The sequence below is a fragment of the Engystomops pustulosus genome, chromosome 9, assembly GCF_040894005.1.
Source record: "Engystomops pustulosus chromosome 9, aEngPut4.maternal, whole genome shotgun sequence".
In the NCBI taxonomy this organism is placed as follows: domain Eukaryota; kingdom Metazoa; phylum Chordata; class Amphibia; order Anura; family Leptodactylidae; genus Engystomops; species Engystomops pustulosus.
The window spans coordinates 2,501,609-2,520,787 of record NC_092419.1 but is presented as its reverse complement, the minus strand read 5'-3'; the positions used below and the strand labels follow the sequence as shown (position 1 = coordinate 2,520,787).

General features: G+C 49.2%; 1 protein-coding gene across 1 annotated transcript in view; it reads left to right on the top strand.

Annotated features, from left to right (window-relative positions):
* The first annotated feature begins 917 nt into the window (after positions 1–917).
* Positions 918–19,179, top strand: part of LOC140077579 (complement C4-B-like) — a 53,575-nt gene continuing 35,313 nt past the window's right edge. The window contains exons 1-18 of the mRNA XM_072124851.1: positions 918–1,006; positions 2,145–2,352; positions 2,439–2,622; positions 7,496–7,566; positions 8,089–8,171; positions 11,048–11,130; positions 13,042–13,129; positions 13,954–14,059; positions 14,310–14,433; positions 14,644–14,759; positions 15,167–15,322; positions 15,539–15,724; positions 16,399–16,581; positions 16,655–16,807; positions 16,889–17,012; positions 17,433–17,501; positions 17,998–18,204; positions 18,736–18,847. Coding sequence (XP_071980952.1) covers positions 933–1,006; positions 2,145–2,352; positions 2,439–2,622; positions 7,496–7,566; positions 8,089–8,171; positions 11,048–11,130; positions 13,042–13,129; positions 13,954–14,059; positions 14,310–14,433; positions 14,644–14,759; positions 15,167–15,322; positions 15,539–15,724; positions 16,399–16,581; positions 16,655–16,807; positions 16,889–17,012; positions 17,433–17,501; positions 17,998–18,204; positions 18,736–18,847 — 2,327 coding nt within the window. The 5' untranslated portion in view covers positions 918–932. The remainder of the gene's footprint in view (positions 1,007–2,144; positions 2,353–2,438; positions 2,623–7,495; positions 7,567–8,088; positions 8,172–11,047; positions 11,131–13,041; positions 13,130–13,953; positions 14,060–14,309; positions 14,434–14,643; positions 14,760–15,166; positions 15,323–15,538; positions 15,725–16,398; positions 16,582–16,654; positions 16,808–16,888; positions 17,013–17,432; positions 17,502–17,997; positions 18,205–18,735; positions 18,848–19,179) is intronic.

Sequence of the window (19,179 nt, the reverse complement as noted above, 5' to 3'; positions counted from 1 at the left end):
CGGGGTGTACTATGTGCAGTGTCCTGTGTACTATGTGCAGAGGGTGTACTATGTGCAGGGTGTGTACTATGTGCAGGGGGTGTACTATGTGCAGGGTCCTGTGTACTATGTGCAGGGTCCTGTGTACTATGTGCAGAGTCCTGTGTGCTATGTGCAGTGTCCTGTGTACTATGTGCAGTGTCCTGTGTACTATGTGCAGTGTCCTGTGTACTATGTGCAGGGTGTCCTGTGTGCTATGTGCAGTGTCCTGTGTACTATGTGCAGTGTGTACTATGTGCAGGGGGTGTACTATGTGCAGTGTCCTGTGTACTATGTGTAGTGTGTATTATATGCAGTGTCCTGTGTATAGTGCAGGGGGCACCAGATTCAGGATTTCTGGTGCACGTTCTTCATGAATCTGGCGCCCCCTGCACTCCCCCGACAGAGGGCAACACCTTTTTTGGTGCATCTTTACCATGGGGTGTGCAACATACTTCTGTCGGACATATCTGGTGCACAGTCCGACTGGTCCGGTCACATGACCTGCATGTGTTGCATGAAGAGCAGTGCAGCCGCAAGAGAGTCACGTATGACATGTGGCTAGAAAGAACGTGTAAAGTACTGGCGCAAGGACCTTAATAAATGTGGCCCAATGTGTATGTGAAGGCAGAGTGATGGACCCTTGCAGAGCCCCCATGACGCAGACCCCGACGTTCTGGTGCCGTACCCCGACTATCAGGGACCATGCGACGACCATGAGGATCAGCCACAGGCGGCGGCTCCATCATCCGCTATAAGAATCTGACGATTCAGCATTTTCTACATTTTGGATTTTTCCCTTTCTGTCTCATTTCCTTCCCCCTGATGTTCTCATCTTCTCTTATCTTAGTCCGTCCTCTCTTGTTTAAATATTTGGCTGCTCTCCGGTGTCGCTCAGTCCTGGGTCCTGCACCATGGGGAGATCTGCTCTGCTGTGCTGTCTACTATGGACGACCGTGTCCTACATCAGCGATGCCCAGAGCCCCTCGTAAGTCCCTGACCCCAAATATATTGTATGTCTCTACTAATCCTCTCTGTACCCCCCCTGCCCCCCCCCCCCTGTGCCCCATCTACTTTACCGCTAATTATAACAGAAGACGCAGCAGCAGGTTGTGTTACATTATATCATAATAATAGCGCTATACAGTGTGTAATGTTACATCTCATACAGTGCAACATTGTAACATTGTCCTATAGTGCACAGTGATAATAATTCTATGCTCTGCCCAATAGTAACAGAAAGTGCACAATAATAATAATAATAATCTGTATTTCTATAGCGCTTTACCCATAATATACAGTGTGTAATAATAATAAGCGCCATATAGTGTAGTATAATAATAATGTGTATACATAATGTGATAATAATAGAGATAACAAATCAATGTTAATAATTTCACGTGGGCAGAAATGTGGTGGATATTTACATCATTATAATTATTTGCACCTCCTGGGATATTGTTGTTGTCAGGACGCTGGTTCCTCTGCACACAGTGATATAATAATACCGAGGTGGTCATCTGAGTATGGTAAGTCCTCCAGCGCTGAAGCTGAGCTGTGGGGCCCCTGCTCTGATGTCTATGAGTCCTCCAGCGCTGAAGCTGAGCTGTGGGGCCCCCGCTCAGATGCCCCTCAGTCCTCCAGCGCTGAAGCTGAGCTGTGGGGCCCCCGCTCAGATGTCCCCGAGTCCTCCAGTGCTGAAGCTGAGCTGTGGGGCCCCCGCTCTGATGTCCCCGAGTCCTCCAGCGCTGAAGCTGAGCTGTGGGGCCCCCGCTCTGATGTCCCGAGTCCTCCAGCGCTGAAGCTGAGCTGTGGGTCATCCGCTCTGATGTCCCCGAGTCCTCCAGTGCTGAAGCTGAGCTGTGGGGCCCCCGCTCTGATGTCCCCGAGTCCTCCAGCGCTGAAGCTGAGCTGTGGGGCCCCCGCTCTGATGTCCCGAGTCCTCCAACGCTGAAGCTGAGCTGTGGGGCCCCCGCTCTGATGTCCATGAGTCCTCCAGCGCTGAAGCTGAGCTGTGGGGCCCCCTCTCTGATGACCCAAGTCCTTTCAGGAAATCCTTTTATAAGAAAACACATAAAAGGTGCAATAATGTGTAACGGCTCCTGATATCTGTCCATTACTTACAGCTTCCTCATCACTGCCCCACGTCTGCTGCACCTGGGGGTGCTCGAGGAGGTGTGGGTGCAGGTGGAGTGGCCCCAGGGTGCTCAGCCAGATAAAGAAGCAAAAGTGGAAATCTACCTGAGGAACCAGATAAACTATGACGACTGCAGCCCGAGATATACCGTAACACTGAGCCAAAGGAAAGACCACATCTACAGACAGACCATAGAGGTGAGGAGCACACAACCAACATGGCCGCCAGAGAGGGGTCACCTCCCCGGGGCTGTGTACATCTTACATCTCACTTGTGTCCTCAGCTCACCGCTGACATGGCCACCAAGTGTAAGCTGGACGAGAGGAGGAACGGCCGCTACGTCCAGCTGGTAGTGAATGGCGCCTCCATCTCAGCCAAACCTCAAGTGGTCTCCATCCCCGTGTCCTACAAAAGTGGCTACATCTTCATCCAGACCGACAAGAGCATATACACCCCCAAGGAGAAAGGTATCTATAGAAACCAGCACAAAAAATGGGCGCAAGTTATTGGGCAGGGGCTTCAGGTCCCCCGATAGTGGAGAATAGAAGGAACCGTAACCCAACAGGTCCAAGTAAAAACATCAGTGGGTGGAGCCGCGTCCTCTGTACTTTATCTATTCATTAATTATTTCTATTGTATTAAATATGGTTAGAAAAAGTCCATCAAGTCCAACCTATAACCTACCTCCTGTCTATCTCCTGACTATCTCCTCGCTATCTCCTGACTATCTCCTATCTATCTATCTCCTGACTATCTCCTGTCTATCTCCTGACTATCTCCAGTCTATCTCTTGTCTATCTCCTGTCTATCTCCTGACTATCTCCTCTCTATCTCCTCTCTATCTCCTCCCTATCTCCTGACTATCTCCTGTCTATCTCCTGTCTATCTCCTCTCTATTTCCTGTCTATCTCCTGACTATCTCCAGTCTATCTCTTGTCTATCTGACTATCTCCTGACTATCTCCTGACTATCTCCTGACTATCTCCTGTCTATCTCCTGACTATCTCCTCTCTATCTCCTGACTATCTCCTGTCTATCTCCGGACTATCTCCTGACTATCTCCTGACTATCTCCCCTTCATCTCCTGACTATCTCCCCTCTATCTCCTGACTATCTCCTTTCTATCTCCTGACTATCTCCCCTCTATCTCCTGACTATCTCCCCTCTATCTCCTGACTATCTCCTGTCTATCTCCTTTCTATCTCTTCCCTATCTCCGGACTATCTCCTGACTATCTCCCCTCTATCTCCTGACTATCTCCTCTCTATCTCCTGACTATCTCCTGACTATCTCCCCTCTATCTCCTGACTATCTCCTCTCTATCTCCTGACTATCTCCTCTCTATCTCCTCTCTATCTCCTGACTATCTCCCCTCTATCTCCTGACTATCTCCTCTCTATCTCCTGACTATCTCCTCTCTATCTCCTCTCTATCTCCTCCCTATCTCCTCTCTATCTCCTCCCTATCTCCTCTCTATCTCCGGACTATCTCCTGTCTATCTCCTGACTATCTCCTCTCTATCTCCTGTCTATTTCCTGACCATCTCCTCTCTATCTCCTGTCTATCTCCTGACTATCTCCTCTCTATCTCCTGTCTATCTCCTCTCTATCTCCTATCTCCTGTCTATCTCCTCTCTATCTCCTATCTCCTGACTATCTCCTGACTATCTCCCCTCTATCTCCTGAATATCTCCTCTCTATCTCCTGTCTATCTCCGGACTATCTCCTGACTATCTCCCCTCTATCTCCTGACTATCTCCTCTCTATCTCCTGACTATCTCCTCTCTATCTCCTGACTATCTCCTCTCTATCTCCTGACTATCTCCCCTCTATCTCCTCTCTATCTCCTGACTATCTCCTCTCTATCTCCTGACTATCTCCTCTCTATCTCCTATCTATCTCCTGTCTATCTCCTCCCTATCTCCTGTCTATTTCCTGACCATCTCCTGTCTATCTCCTGACTATCTCCTCTCTATCTCCTGACTATCTCCTCTCTATCTCCTGACTATCTCCTGTCTATCTCCTGACTATCTCCTCTCTATCTCCTGACTATCTCCTCTCTATCTCCTCTCTATCTCCTTATCTATCTCCTGTCTATCTCCTGTCTATTTCCTGACCATCTCCTATCTATCTCCTGACTATCTCCTGTCTATCTCCTGACTATCTCCTCTCTATCTCCTGACTATCTCCTCTCTATCTCCTCTCTATCTCCTTATCTATCTCCTCTCTATCTCCTGTCCATCACCTGTCTATCTCCTATCTATTTCCTGTGTATCTCCTTTCTATTTCCTGTCTATCTCCTGACTATCTCCTATCTATCTCCTGACTATCTCCTGACTATCTCCCCTCTATCTCCTGAATATCTCCTCTCTATCTCCTGTCTATCTCCGGACTATCTCCTGACTATCTCCCCTCTATCTCCTGACTATCTCCTCTCTATCTCCTGACTATCTCCTCTCTATCTCCTGACTATCTCCTCTCTATCTCCTATCTATCTCCTGTCTATCTCCTCCCTATCTCCTGTCTATTTCCTGACCATCTCCTCTCTATCTCCTGTCTATCTCCTGACTATCTCCTGTCTATCTCCTGACTATCTCCTCTCTATCTCCTGTCTATCTCCTCCCTATCTCTTGTCTATTTCCTGACCATCTCCTCTCTATCTCCTCTCTATCTCCTGTCTATCACCTGTCTATCTCCTATCTATTTCCTGTGTATCTCCTTTCTATTTCCTGTCTATCTCCTGACTATCTCCTGTCTATCTCCTGACTATCTCCTGTCTATCTCCGGACTATCTCCTGACTATCTCCCCTCTATCTCCTGACTATCTCCTCTCTATCTCCTATCTATCTCCTGTCTATCTCCTCCCTATCTCCTCGCTATCTCCTGACTATCTCCTGCCTATCTCTGGCCTATCTTCTGTCTATCTCCTCTCTATCTCCTGACTATCACCTGTCTATCTCCTGACTATCTCCTCTCTATCTCCTGACTATCTCCCTTCTATCTCCTGTCTATCTCCTCCCTATCTCCTCGCTATCTCCTGACTATCTCCTCCCTATCTCCTCTCTATCTCCTGTCTATCTCCTGACTATCTCCTCTCTATCTCCTGTCTATCACCTGTCTATCTCCTCTCTATCTCCTCTCTATCTCCTCCCTATCTCCTGTCTATCACCTGTCTATCTCCTCTCTATCTCCTGACTATCTCCTCCCTATCTCCTGACTATCTCCTCCCTATCTCCTCGCTATCTCCTGACTATCTCCTGACTATCTCCTCTCTATCTCCTGTCTATCTCCTGCTATCTCCTGTCTATCTCCTCTCTATCTCCTGTCTATCTCCTGTCTATCTCCTCCCTATCTCCTCCCTATCTCATGACTATCTCCTCTCTATCTCCTGAATATCTCCTCCCTATCTCCTCTCTATCTCCTGACTATCTCCTGTCTATCTCCTCTCTATCTCCTGTCTATCTCCGGCCTATCTCCGGCCTATCTCCTGTCTATTTCCTGACTATCTCCTCTCTATCTCCTGTCTATCTCCTCTCTATCTCCTGTCTATCTCCTCTCTATCTCCTCCCTATCTCCTCCCTATCTCATGACTATCTCCTCTCTATCTCCTGAATATCTCCTCCCTATCTCCTGACTATCTCCTCTCTATCTCCTATCTATCTCCTGTCTATCTCCTCCCTATCTCCTGTCTATTTCCTGACCATCTCCTCTCTATCTCCTGACTATCTCCTGTCTATCTCCTGACTATCTCCTCTCTATCTCCTGACTATCTCCTCTCTATCTCCTCTCTATCTCCTTATCTATCTCCTGTCTATCTCCTGTCTATTTCCTGACCATCTCCTCTCTATCTCCTCTCTATCTCCTGTCTATCACCTGTCTATCTCCTATCTATTTCCTGTGTATCTCCTTTCTATTTCCTGTCTATCTCCTGACTATCTCCTATCTATCTCCTGACTATCTCCTGACTATCTCCCCTCTATCTCCTGAATATCTCCTCTCTATCTCCTGTCTATCTCCGGACTATCTCCTGACTATCTCCCCTCTATCTCCTGACTATCTCCTCTCTATCTCCTGACTATCTCCTCTCTATCTCCTGACTATCTCCTCTCTATCTCCTATCTATCTCCTGTCTATCTCCTCCCTATCTCCTGTCTATTTCCTGACCATCTCCTCTCTATCTCCTGTCTATCTCCTGACTATCTCCTGTCTATCTCCTGACTATCTCCTCTCTATCTCCTGACTATCTCCTCTCTATCTCCTATCTATCTCCTGTCTATCTCCTCCCTATCTCTTGTCTATTTCCTGACCATCTCCTCTCTATCTCCTCTCTATCTCCTGTCTATCACCTGTCTATCTCCTATCTATTTCCTGTGTATCTCCTTTCTATTTCCTGTCTATCTCCTGACTATCTCCTGTCTATCTCCTGACTATCTCCTGTCTATCTCCGGACTATCTCCTGACTATCTCCCCTCTATCTCCTGACTATGTCCTCTCTATCTCCTGACTATCTCCTCTCTATCTCCTATCTATCTCCTGTCTATCTCCTCCCTATCTCCTCGCTATCTCCTGACTATCTCCTGACTATCTCTGGCCTATCTTCTGTCTATCTCCTCTCTATCTCCTGACTATCACCTGTCTATCTCCTGACTATCTCCTCTCTATCTCCTGACTATCTCCCTTCTATCTCCTGTCTATCTCCTCCCTATCTCGTCGCTATCTCCTGACTATCTCCTCCCTATCTCCTCTCTATCTCCTGTCTATCTCCTGTCTATCTCCTGACTATCTCCTCTCTATCTCCTGTCTATCACCTGTCTATCTCCTCTCTATCTCCTCTCTATCTCCTCCCTATCTCCTCTCTATCTCCTCCCTATCTCCTCTCTATCTCCTGACTATCTCCTCCCTATCTCCTGACTATCTCCTCCCTATCTCCTCGCTATCTCCTGACTATCTCCTGACTATCTCCTCTCTATCTCCTGTCTATCTCCTGCTATCTCCTGTCTATCTCCTCTCTATCTCCTGTCTATCTCCTGTCTATCTCCTCCCTATCTCCTCCCTATCTCATGACTATCTCCTCTCTATCTCCTGAATATCTCCTCCCTATCTCCTCTCTATCTCCTGACTATCTCCTGTCTATCTCCTCTCTATCTCCTGAATATCTCCTCCCTATCTCCTCTCTATCTCCTGACTATCTCCTCCCTATCTCCTGACTATCTCCTGTCTATCTCCTCTCTATCTCCGGCCTATCTCCTGTCTATCTCCGGTCTATTTCCTCACTATCTTCTCTCTATCTCCTCTCTATCATCTATTGTGTATCTTTCATGGTTGATTCTTGTCTTTCTAGTACAATTTCGGGTGTTTAATTTGGATCACATGATGAGACCGGCTACAGAAATGACCACCATCTCCGTGTCTGTGAGTAGTCGTGGATGTAGCAGATGACTCTATGACTCTAGAGGGGTCTCGTAGACGAGCGCAGGACGTAACATGGGCAGTATCTCTATAAAGCCACAGAATATGTAGAGGGAGGAGTTTCTCCAGGAGGATTTGTCTTGCCCCATGTAGATGGGGAATATGTAATACTTCACTCCTCCTGTGGAGGCTCTGCAGGCAATCTGAGCTAATTATGCAGAACTCCTTCTGGGTTGTAACTTCCTTGTTGACCCGTTTTTGTTTGTCGTCTGCTCTGTTTTTTTCGGACGACCTTTGACGGTTTTCGGTTTTATTTGGCAGTGAACACTGCTAGGTCCCAGCGTATGGGGAACATTTCTGGCAGCGGCAGGAGATTTGTCAGATTTTGCCCTCCAGGACTTGTGTTTTGTAGGACATGGTGCTTATTTTTTGGTGACCGTGGATTTTGGAATGTGAATCTCATTGTTGATTTGTTTCCTGTTTTTCCTCACACGTTTTTCTTTTCCTGTCGTTGATATTACCCAGAATGCCGAGGGGCTACAAATAGCGAGTTTTCAGAAGATGGCGTCTGTCATAAACCTAAATATCCAGATTCCCGATATCTCCACGTAAGTCCTGACCCCGCCTACATGTCGGGCGACATCACATCTACCGGGTCACCTGCCGCCTCCGTCTGTGTCCTCGTCACATTCTCCACCAGATTTATTGTATCTTTTATCTATTTATATAATCCGTCCATAAATCTACACTATATCACGTCTGTCGATTATCTATCTGCGGGTACGGAAAGTATTCACACCCTTTCAAGTTATTTTTTTGCTCATTAATTTGAACCTCTGCCCCCATCTGGATTGAAAAAAACTGAAATGTTGATATTTTTGCTCAATTATAAAATACGAAAAACTGAAATATCACATGGTGATGAGTATTCAGCCCCCGGGGTGAGTATTCGGCCCCTTTGCTCGATGTTGAGTATAAGTTTTGGAGCTGGAGCAGCCTGGAAGATACTTGGGTAGATGCTACATGTTCCTCAACCCTGGATTTGGGGATCCTCTGCCTCTTCCTTTCAGATCCTCTCCAGGTCCCTCAGGTTGTATGGTGAACATTGGTGGAGACATTTTCAGGTCTTTCCAGAGATTCTCCATTGGTTTTAGTTCCGGGTTCTGTCTGGGCCAGTCAGGAATGATCACAGAGATGTTCTGAAGCTTCTGCTTTGGCTTTTTAGCTGTGGGCTTGGGGTCATTGTCTTTTTGGAAGGTTCGGCCCAGTCTGAGGTCCAGAGCATCTGGAAGAGGTTTTCATCCAGGATATCTCTGTACTTGGCCGCATTCATCTTTCCTTCTATGACACCCAGTGGTCTTGCCCCCCCATAGCCTGATGCTGTCCCCACCATGCGGCACTGCTGGGATTGTATCTGGCAGGTCATGAGCTGGTTTTCTCCACACTGCTGGATCCTGCAGTGATAGTTGACTTTGTAGAACTTTCTCCCATTTCCCTCCTGTATCTCTGGAGCTCAGACACAGGGATCCCGGGGTCTTCTTTACAACTCACCATGACTCTTCTCACACCATTGCTTAGTTTGTCTGGACAGCCAGGGAGAGGAAGATTTGTGGTCGTCCCAAACTTCTTCAATTTAAGCATTATGGAGGCCACTGTGTTCTTAGGAAACTTGAGTGCTGCACAAATTCTTTTGTAACCTTGGCCAGATCTGTGCCACAATTCCGTCTCAGAGCTCCCTGGACAGTTCCTTAGACCTCATGATTCTCTTGTGATCTGACATGCACTGTGAGCTGTGAGGTCTATAGACAGGTGTAGCCTTTCCTAAACAAGTCCAATCAGTTTAAACACAGCTGGACTCCAATGGAGGAGTAGAACCATCTCAAGGAGGATAAGAAGGGCATGTCACAGCAAAGGGTCTGAATACATTTCAGTTTTTATTCTGTCAAGATGGGGGCACAGTGCACATTACTGGGGGTGCAGAGGGCACATTACTGGGGGTGCAGAGGGCACATTACTGGGGGTGCAGAGGGCACACTACTGGGGGCAGAGGGCACACTACTGGGGGCAGAGGGCATATTACTGGGGGCAGAGGGCATATTACTGGGGGCAGAGGGCACATTACTGGGGGCAGAGGGCATATTACTGGGGGAAGAGGGCACATTACTGGGGGCAAAGGGCATATTACTGGGGGGGGCAGAGGGCACATTACTGGGGGGGAGGGCACATTGCTGGGGGCAGAGGGCATATTACTGGGGGCAGAGGGCACATTACTGGGGGCAGAGGGCATATTACTGGGGGCAGAGGGCATATTACTGGGGGCAGAGGGCACATTACTGGGGGCAGAGGGCACATTACTGGGGGCAGAGGGCATATTACTGGGGGCAGAGGGCATATTACTGGGGGCAGAGGGCATATTACTGGGGGCAGAGGGCATATTACTGGGGGCAGTGGGCATATTACTGGGGGCAGAGGGCACATTACTGGGAGGCAGAGGGCATATGACTGGTGGGGCAGAGGGCACATTACTAGAGGGGCAGAGTGCAGATTACTGGGGAGCAGAAAGCACATTATTGGGGGGACAGAGGGCACATTACCTGGGGGCAGAGTGCACATTACTGGGGGGCAGAGTGCACATTACTGGGGAGCAGAGGGCACATTACTGGGGGAGCAGAGGGCACATTACTGGGGGGGTGAGTGCACATTACTGGGGGGACAGAGGGCACATTACTGGGGGGCAGTGGGCACATTACTGGGAGGGCAGAGGGCACATTACTGGGAGGCAGAGGGCACATTACTGGGGGGGGCAGAGGGCACATTGCTGGGGGGCAGAGGGCACATTACTTGGGAGCACAGTGCACATTACTGTGGGGCAGAGGGCACATTACTGTGGGGCAGAGGGCACATTACTGGGGGGCAGAGGGCACATTACTGGGGGGCAGAGGGCACATTGCTGGGGGGCAGAGGGCACATTACTTGGGAGCACAGTGCACATTACTGGGGGAAGAGGGCACATTACTGGGGGGCAGAGGGCACATTACTGGGGGGCAGAGGGCACATTACTGGGGGGCAGAGGGCACATTATGGGGGGCAGAGTGCACATTGCTGGGGGGCAGAGGGCACATAAAAGAGCAAAAAAAAACAGATTTTTTGATCTTATCAATTGGCTGCAATGAAACAACGAGTGACAGATTTAGAGGGGTGTGGATACTTTCCGTTCCCCCTGTATATAGTTTTGGTTGTACAGATGTTAGTAAATTTTCACAGCAGTTTTGTGGTGTAAAGTGCAGGAAAAAGGAGGAAAATAACTACACGTAAGGGAAGCCTCAGGGACACAACCGTAGATTTTACAAGCATATATGGCCACCGCAAGTTTTAGACCAAAAAATACAAACGGTCATGTGCCAAGGCGCAGGTACACCCCCCGTGTATGTAGTAACATATAATATATAGAAATGTTGTCTTGATTCTCATCTTTCCCCCCCAGTCCCGGAGCCTGGAAGATTTCCGCTTATTACAACAAGGCCCCAGAAACCAACTTCACCACAGAATTTGAAGTTAAGAAATACGGTGAGTATCTAGTACAGAGCATCGCTACCACATGGGTCAAGGTCCTGGACGCATCAGGGAGAGGTCAAGGTCCTGGGCAGATCAGGGCGAGGTCCTGGGCGGATCAGGTTGAGGTCCTGGACGGATCAACGTCAGGTCCTGGGTGGATCAGGTTGAGGTCCTGGGCGGATCAGGGCGAGTTCCTGGGTGATCAGGGCGAGGTCCTGGGCGGATCAGGGCAAGGTCCTGGGCGGATCAGGGCGAAGGGTTCCGGGAGGATCAGGCTGAGGTCCTGGATGGATCAGGGCGAGGTCCTGGGCGGATCAGGGCGAGGTCCTGGGCGGATCAGGGCGGGGTCCTAGACGGATCAGGGCGAGGTCCTGGGCAGATCAGGGCGAGGTCCTGGGCGGATCAGGTTGAGGTCCTGGACGGATCAACGTCAGGTCCTGGGTGGATCAGGTTGCGGTCCTGGGCGGATCAGGGCGAGGTCCTTGAGGGATCAGGGCGAGATCCTGGGTGATCAGGGCGAGGTCCTGGGCGGATCAGGGCAAGGTCCTGGGCGGATCAGGGCAAGGTCCTGGGCGGATCAGGGCGAAGGGTTCCGGGAGGATCAGGCTGAGGTCCTGGATGGATCAGGGCGAGGTCCTGGGCGGATCAGGGCGAGGTCCTGGGCGGATCAGGGCGGGGTCCTAGACGGATCAGGGCGAGGTCCTGGGCGGATCAGGGTGGGGTCCTAGACGGATCAGGGCGAGGTCCTGGGCGGATCAGGGTGAGGTCCTGGGCGGATCAGGGCGAGGGGTTCCGGGTGGATCAGGCTGAGGTCCTGGATGGATCAGGGCGAGGTCCTGGGCGGATCAGGGCGGGGTCCTAGACGGATCAGGGCGAGGTCCTGGGCTGATCAGGGCGAGGTCCTGGGCGGATCAGGGTGAGGTCCTGGGGCGGATCAGGGTGAGGTCCTGGGCGGATCAGGGCGAGGGGTTCCGGGTGGATCAGGCTGAGGTCCTGGATGGATCAGGGCGAGGTCCTGGGCGGATCAGGGCGGGGTCCTAGACGGATCAGGGCGAGGTCCTGGGCTGATCAGGGCGAGGTCCTGGGCGGATCAGGGTGAGGTCCTGGGCGGATCAGGGCGAGGTCCTGGGCGGATCAGGGTGAGGTCCTGGGCGGATCAGGGCGAGGGGTTCCGGGTGGATCAGGCTGAGGTCCTGGATGGATCAGGGCGAGGTCCTGGGCGGATCAGGGCGAGGTCCTGGGCGGAGCAGGGCGAGGTCCTGGGCGGATCAGGGCGAGGTCCTGGATGGATCAGGGCGAGGTCCTGGGCGGATCAGGGCGAGGTCCTGGGCGGAGCAGGGCGAGGTCCTGGGGCGGATCAGGGTGAGGTCCTGGGCGGATCAGGGCGAGGGGTTCCGGGTGGATCAGGCTGAGGTCCTGGATGGATCAGGGCGAGGTCCTGGGCGGATCAGGGCGGGGTCCTAGACGGATCAGGGCGAGGTCCTGGGCTGATCAGGGCGAGGTCCTGGGCGGATCAGAGCGAGGTCCTGGGCGGATCAGGGCGAGGTCCTGGGCGGATCAGGGCGAGGTCCTGGGCGGATCAGGGTGAGGTCCTGGGCGGATCAGGGCGAGGGGTTCCGGGTGGATCAGGCTGAGGTCCTGGAAGGATCAGGGCGAGGTCCTGGGCGGATCAGGGCGAGGTCCTGGGCGGAGCAGGGCGAGGTCCTGGGCGGATCAGGGTGAGGTCCTGGATGGATCAGGGCGAGGTCCTGGGCGGATCAGGGCGAGGTCCTGGGCGGAGCAGGGCGAGGTCCTGGGGCGGATCAGGGTGAGGTCCTGGACGGGCACCGTCACCGCTCCAGCTGTCATGTGACCCTACAAACATCACATCATTGGTGATTGGTCCTTATGTCACTTCTTAATTCTTTTCTTTTTCACTTTCAGTTTTGCCAAACTTTGAGGTGAAGATTATTCCAGAACTTCCCTATTTCTTGATTTTTTCAAAAGAATTACAAATCAAAATTGAAGCCAGGTACCTGATGACTATAATACATGGAGACTTGTGTAGACGTGTCCCTTGCAGTGACTGCTGGACTCGGGGGCTCTGGCCTCTGAGGGGTAACCCTGCAGGATCCTTACAATTGATCGTAATGGCCCCCACCCTGATCAACTGCTTCAGCCTCATGATGTTCTGTGTTGCTGCTCCTGATTGCCGTTCTATCCCACTGCAAAACTAATCACAGCCACAATAGAATCTATGGCGCTGTGCTTGGTGAGCACTCTTCTGTCTTCTGATACGTGAAGTTGCTGGGTGTCGGACCTATAATATGCCCACCAGGTCCTAACAGGTTTCGAGGAGCTTTAGTCCAGGAGTGGAGTGGTCTTGGTCATGAGGCCTAGCTGGATTTTCCCGGTGGCCGTCTTCTAGCTGGTGTTGTTTCTTACAAATCCATCAGGGCTCATAGGGATGTGTAATAAGGGGTCTGTAAAGATCCACCTGGTCCACCCCCTTATGGGTAACCATCCCCGGCTGATGGTATCGGGGATGCCCTTGATAGTAATGCTGCTAGCCGAGGCTCATCTGTGGATGCTAATGGTCCAAACTCACAGAACTTCATTCAGGTACAAGCATCCAGCAGCAGTGCAGTAGACAGTGCAGGAGCCTGGTAGCGGGCAGGCTGGGGCAGGGCTGGCTGAGGCTGTAGCTCACAAATGATTCCCCAGAATATGGGGCTGGATAGGACTACCGCAGGCTCTGCTACAAATGATTTCCGGCATAATCCTCATGCAATGTTTTCTATCCTGAGCACCATAACTTCACTTACAATGTCTTTTGTCTCTTTGTGATTGATTCAGATATGTGTATGGAGAGGCCGTTAAAGGCATCACTTATGTGCGCCTGGGGGTCATAGGTCAGGACGGGCAGAAGACTATGCTGCAAGGATTGGAGCAGAATGTAAAGGTGCGTTACTTCTATATTACTGTAGCTGACAGATTATTACACTTCTGTCTCATTCCTCATCGATGCTACATGGGGTGTCCCCCGCTTTGGAGGACCTGGTACATGAAATACTTCACTTCTCCTGTGGTGGCGCTGCAGAGGAATTGAACACTTCCTTTCCGGGCTCTTCAAATGTGATCTTTAGGATCAGCGGGAGGCAAAATGTTTGCGTTTCATGGAATATTGAGTTTTACTTTTCCTCATATTTCAGCTGACAGAGGGAGAGGGAACCGTCAGAGTGAAGAAAGATGACATTGTGAAGAAGATTAACCAGCCAGAAGAAAACCTGGTGGGGTCCATCTTTTACATTGCAGTCAGTGTGATGGAGGCCGCGTGTAAGTCCCACAATCTTCTCTTAGAAGATATTGCTGCTTTCTTCCAATGCAGGTTATGCCAGGTATTGCAGGTCACCTTCACTGAAGTGACCAGAGCGGAGCTACAATTTCACACACAAGTTATAAGGAAAGGTCGCCTTTATCTAGACCTCATTGCTGTTCTTCCTCGTGACCTGATGCCCACTTTGATTTAGTCCCTTCTTCTTCTAGCTGGGACATTAGAAGAGAATGAGGTCACCTATGTGAAATTTGTCCGGTCCCCGTACATCTTGGATTTGTCCAAAACAAGGCGATACTTTGTCCCTGGGGCTCCGGCGGCCGTCATGGTAAGAGGATGGAGTCTTTTTGTCTACTGAGGATAAAACTTGAAGACAAATCTGATGTTTGATCCAAAATTCCACCTGGAATAGACAACTGCAGGGGGGGCGGGGGCGTCCAGTCTATGTTGGGGCGTACAGGGCTAATAATAGACAACTCTTAGTGTGGGGCCCAGGTCTCGCACCGTCACTGATTTACAATTTTCCCCTTATCATTGGTAGAAAGCACAGTGTTGGGACCAGTTAATCACTGGTATTGGGATGTCCTATCAGATAAAGATGGAGCAGTCTGTTGGGATGTGGCCAGTTGCTTGTGTTGGTTGACAAACATCTAATATGTCCTACCACCTTATAAAGAGGGCAAGATGCCATTCAAAAATAAGACATTCATAAATCGAGGTCGCTTTCGTTGACAGGCAGAGGTCACTCATACAGACGGCTCCCCAGCTCCTGGCGTCGTGGTCAAGCTCTTACAAGATAATGTTGAATTAGGTTCCTCCAGGTCTGACAACAACGGGGCAACTTTCTTCCAAATCAACACAAACACCAAACAGAAAACCATTGATCTTAAGGTAATGGCCTACATGTATATCATCCCCCCATCCATAGGGGCTTCTAGGGGCTTCCTATGTATTCTGGAGCCTTCATACGCTCATAGTCATGGGATCAGTGTGGCACGATCTGTTTAAGGGTCACAACATTGGGAATTAGGAACATGTTAAACAACTTTCACTTAATAGAGATATTTTATGATATCATGGTGGACATTGCTGCATTTTATCCTACAGGTGACAGCAGGAGATGTCGGGGCCAGTCAGGAGGAGCTGCTGCACCTTATATCATATACATCCAAAGCAAACAGCTTCCTCCATCTGGAATTCCCAAACCAAATACTGAACCCCGGAGAAAGTGTTCGGATTGCAATGAAGGTCTTAACACCCGATCCTGGAAGAGTGAAGAAGGTTTATTACATGGTGAGCAGATAAGGGATTATAGGATCTAACAACAACTTCCATCTCTAGTGGCCACCTACCCAGGTATTGTGTGTGTGTAACATGGAGCACAGTCCAGCTTTTATTACATCTTTGTCCTCTAAGACAAAGAGATGACTCCGCTCATAGTGTCCTAGTCTATACAGCAAAGCCGACAAGTGAGCTACAGTATAAGGGAAGCGCCGGCGCTATGTGACTTCCCCGGTGGTAATCTATGCTTTATTTTCCAACATCCAAAATTCCTGGAATTGGGTGCAAAACTTTTTGAGTGTGACCCCATTTTGTATGGACCAGGTCTCTTGGGGTAATTAGAAACCAATTGTTGTGATGTGAGAGCGTCGTGATATCTAATAACTGAAAGCCCTGGGGATCTGTCCACTCCTCCGGGACTTCTAGACGTTCTTTTTATGGATCATTCCTGTAGAATTGACAAGTGCGATCTATGTATCCATACAAGTCCACCAGAGAACCAGAGGAACCTCAGCTCGGACCTTGCTCTCCCCCAATCCTGGACCCCAGAGGTTCAGCAGACAATAACCTAATGTACAGGCCGCTGGGGTCTATTTCTTAGTAATTCTTGAAATGTGTCTCCCCACAATAATTGAGCTGACAATGATACTGTGACGCATTATTCATCTTTTATATCTTCTTCTTAGATTCTTAATAAAGGGCAGATCCTTGATTTGAAGTCCATTAACAGAGCAGATTTCATGGTCACCAACGTCCATGTCACAGCCAAAATGGTTCCCTCCTTCCGAATTCTCGCCTACTATTACCTGGGATCTGAGATTGTGGCCAATTCTGCCTGGGTGGACGTCACTGATGTCTGTGAAGGAAAGGTAACCCCAGTGTCCTCAGGTGCCCCCCGAACCCAGGCTGGAAATTGTGTGTGAATTTATCTCTTATTTTCAGCTACAACTTAGGACCAACCTGGATGACAGTATAGAACCTGGAAAAACATTTCAGCTCACCATAGAGACAGATGATGTGACATCGGTGTCGCTCAATGCCGTAGATACGGCCGTGTACATCCTAAACTCCAAGAACAAGCTGACCCAAGGCAAGGTGGGCCCCGACATGTACTGGATAACCAGGTCAGTGTCACTTTTATGTCTTTCTTCTGGTGCTGATCTTCCTGTCTTCCAGGTTTTTAAGTCCATGAATGACTATGACCTGGGCTGCTCCGCTGGAAGCGGAAAGGACTATAAATCCGTCTTCATGGATGCAGGATTGGCATTCATCTCCTCGGCCGGATACAGCCACATGAACGGTGATTGTCAACTAAAACGGCAATTATTCTGTACATTCCATACATTTATTTTCTCAAAATTGAGTCAAATGGAAAATTTCCAATTACATTTTATATTTATGTGCTTTAAATGGTAAAGTGTAGGATGAAAGAGAATTGATGGTCCCTGACTATAGGAGACCCATCCTAGACTTTTCTCCGACTTCCGTTACTTCTTAAAACTCACAAACTTTCTTCTAAGCCGAGTGTCGTAGAGGTGGTCCTCCTTCACACGACCATATTGTGGTACAACTCATATCAGGTCACCTTATTCCTAATGTTCTCTCTTCAAGTAGGAAATGGTGGCACCAATGATACAGAACAAAGGTTCTCCAGTTCAATGAACAGAGGATGGACTATGGATATAGAAGTGACTGGACTTTTCCTATTACTTTCTTGTAGAACTTGGCTGTAAGGTTTCTCAAAGGAAGAGGAGATCTGCAGAATTTAATGCACTTGCCAACCAGAAAGGTAAATCTGGAGACCGTGGCCCTGCCGTGGGGTCCTGGGAGTTACACTTTTAGCTTCTTCTTTTAAAATGTCCTCAGTTCATACAGGTCTTAATAGGTTTAGGATCTGGCCTAAGTATGGGACACAATTTATGACCTACATGTAATGAACAAGACCCAGTAAGACTGGTAGGTGACACCTCATGTAGACATCCATCTCACAAAGAAATATGTTTTTGGCAAAGTTCGGAGGGAAATTGGGAAAAAATGAAGAGTTGTGTAGGGGAAGCGGACACCATGGCTCCTGTCCTGGATGGGGAAGTAGATTCATCTATGTTATGGAGGACCTGGACAGAGCAGAAGCTTTGCGATAACTTTACTTCCACATCAATGGAAGTCACTGGAGATAGAACCGGCCCACTGTGGTGAATGTCCATGGAGAAATTCTCATTCACTAATCTTGGATTCTTTCCATTTTATTCTGATCGATCTCATGTCATCTTCTTATATCGTTGCAGTAAACCGATTCCCCACCCAGAAGCTGAAGCAATGTTGTGTGACCGGGATGAAGGCCCTGCCTCCACGTATGGAAAAGAAGTGTGAAAATCGAGCCGGCCGCATCGAAGATCTTGAATGCCGTAAAGCGTTCACTGACTGCTGCAAATACGCCGAGAACCTGCGAAAGGAAATCCAGAAGAAGAAGCGGAAGGACGTCATCGGGAGAAGTAAGGAATGTTATTAAATATATATGGTTATTCTAAAGAGATTTATTGGATATAATGTGATGGCTGCATGTAATGGATAATGTTACCCGGTCATATGGGTCTCCACCGGTAGAGAGCCGCTGCTTACAATGGAGCCTGATGTGCAATGTTTACATCTAATACGTCTAAGTAATACAGTTCCAGGCTCAGGAATTGAGTGTTCTCCTTACAGAGACTTTGCCTATTAAGGCTGCCTTGCAGGCGAGTGGAGACTTATAGCTATTGATGCTCCACTAGGGGATTCTGGGAAATATGCCCCAAAAAATGTCAGGGTGGGACGTAGAATACCATTCCTCTTTTGCTCCCTTGTATAGCAGCTCCATTATCATCAAGCATGACTTTCAGGAAGCCTAATGACATGATGGGATTAAAGCGGGGATTTCCATCCTGGAAAATATATTTGCATATTTCACCTCCTTATGCAGCCAATCACTGGCCTTGAATACACGTGTCAGGAAAGTAATGACCATCATTCCATCTGCCTCCCTTCAGCACAAGTAGAGGAAGAAGAGGAGGACTTCACAGATGAAGGGGACGCCATGGTCCGAGCATTTTTTCCAGAAAGCTGGTTTTGGAGAAGCATAAACGTCAACAAGATGCACCGGTATTGTGTTTCGTAATTCATTTTTTTCCATTGTGGATTTTTAGGATTCAATACAACAACCACAAAAATAGTTAAAATCGGAGCAATAATTTTCCTGCATATGTGTTGGTGCTCCATTCAACGCTATGGGACTTTCATAGAGAAGCCAAGTTGAGTGCTTGACTACACTCATCAGTTCCAAAAAGCAGAATGGAGGCCCAAAGCCACCACTCAATTAGGTTGGTGCCCTAGGCCTGGTAAAGGGGACGGAGTATTTGGATCCCCATTGATCAGGTAACCACCAGGGATCTTGTGTTGACGGAGGTAACCAATATTGTCAATGGACAGCGACT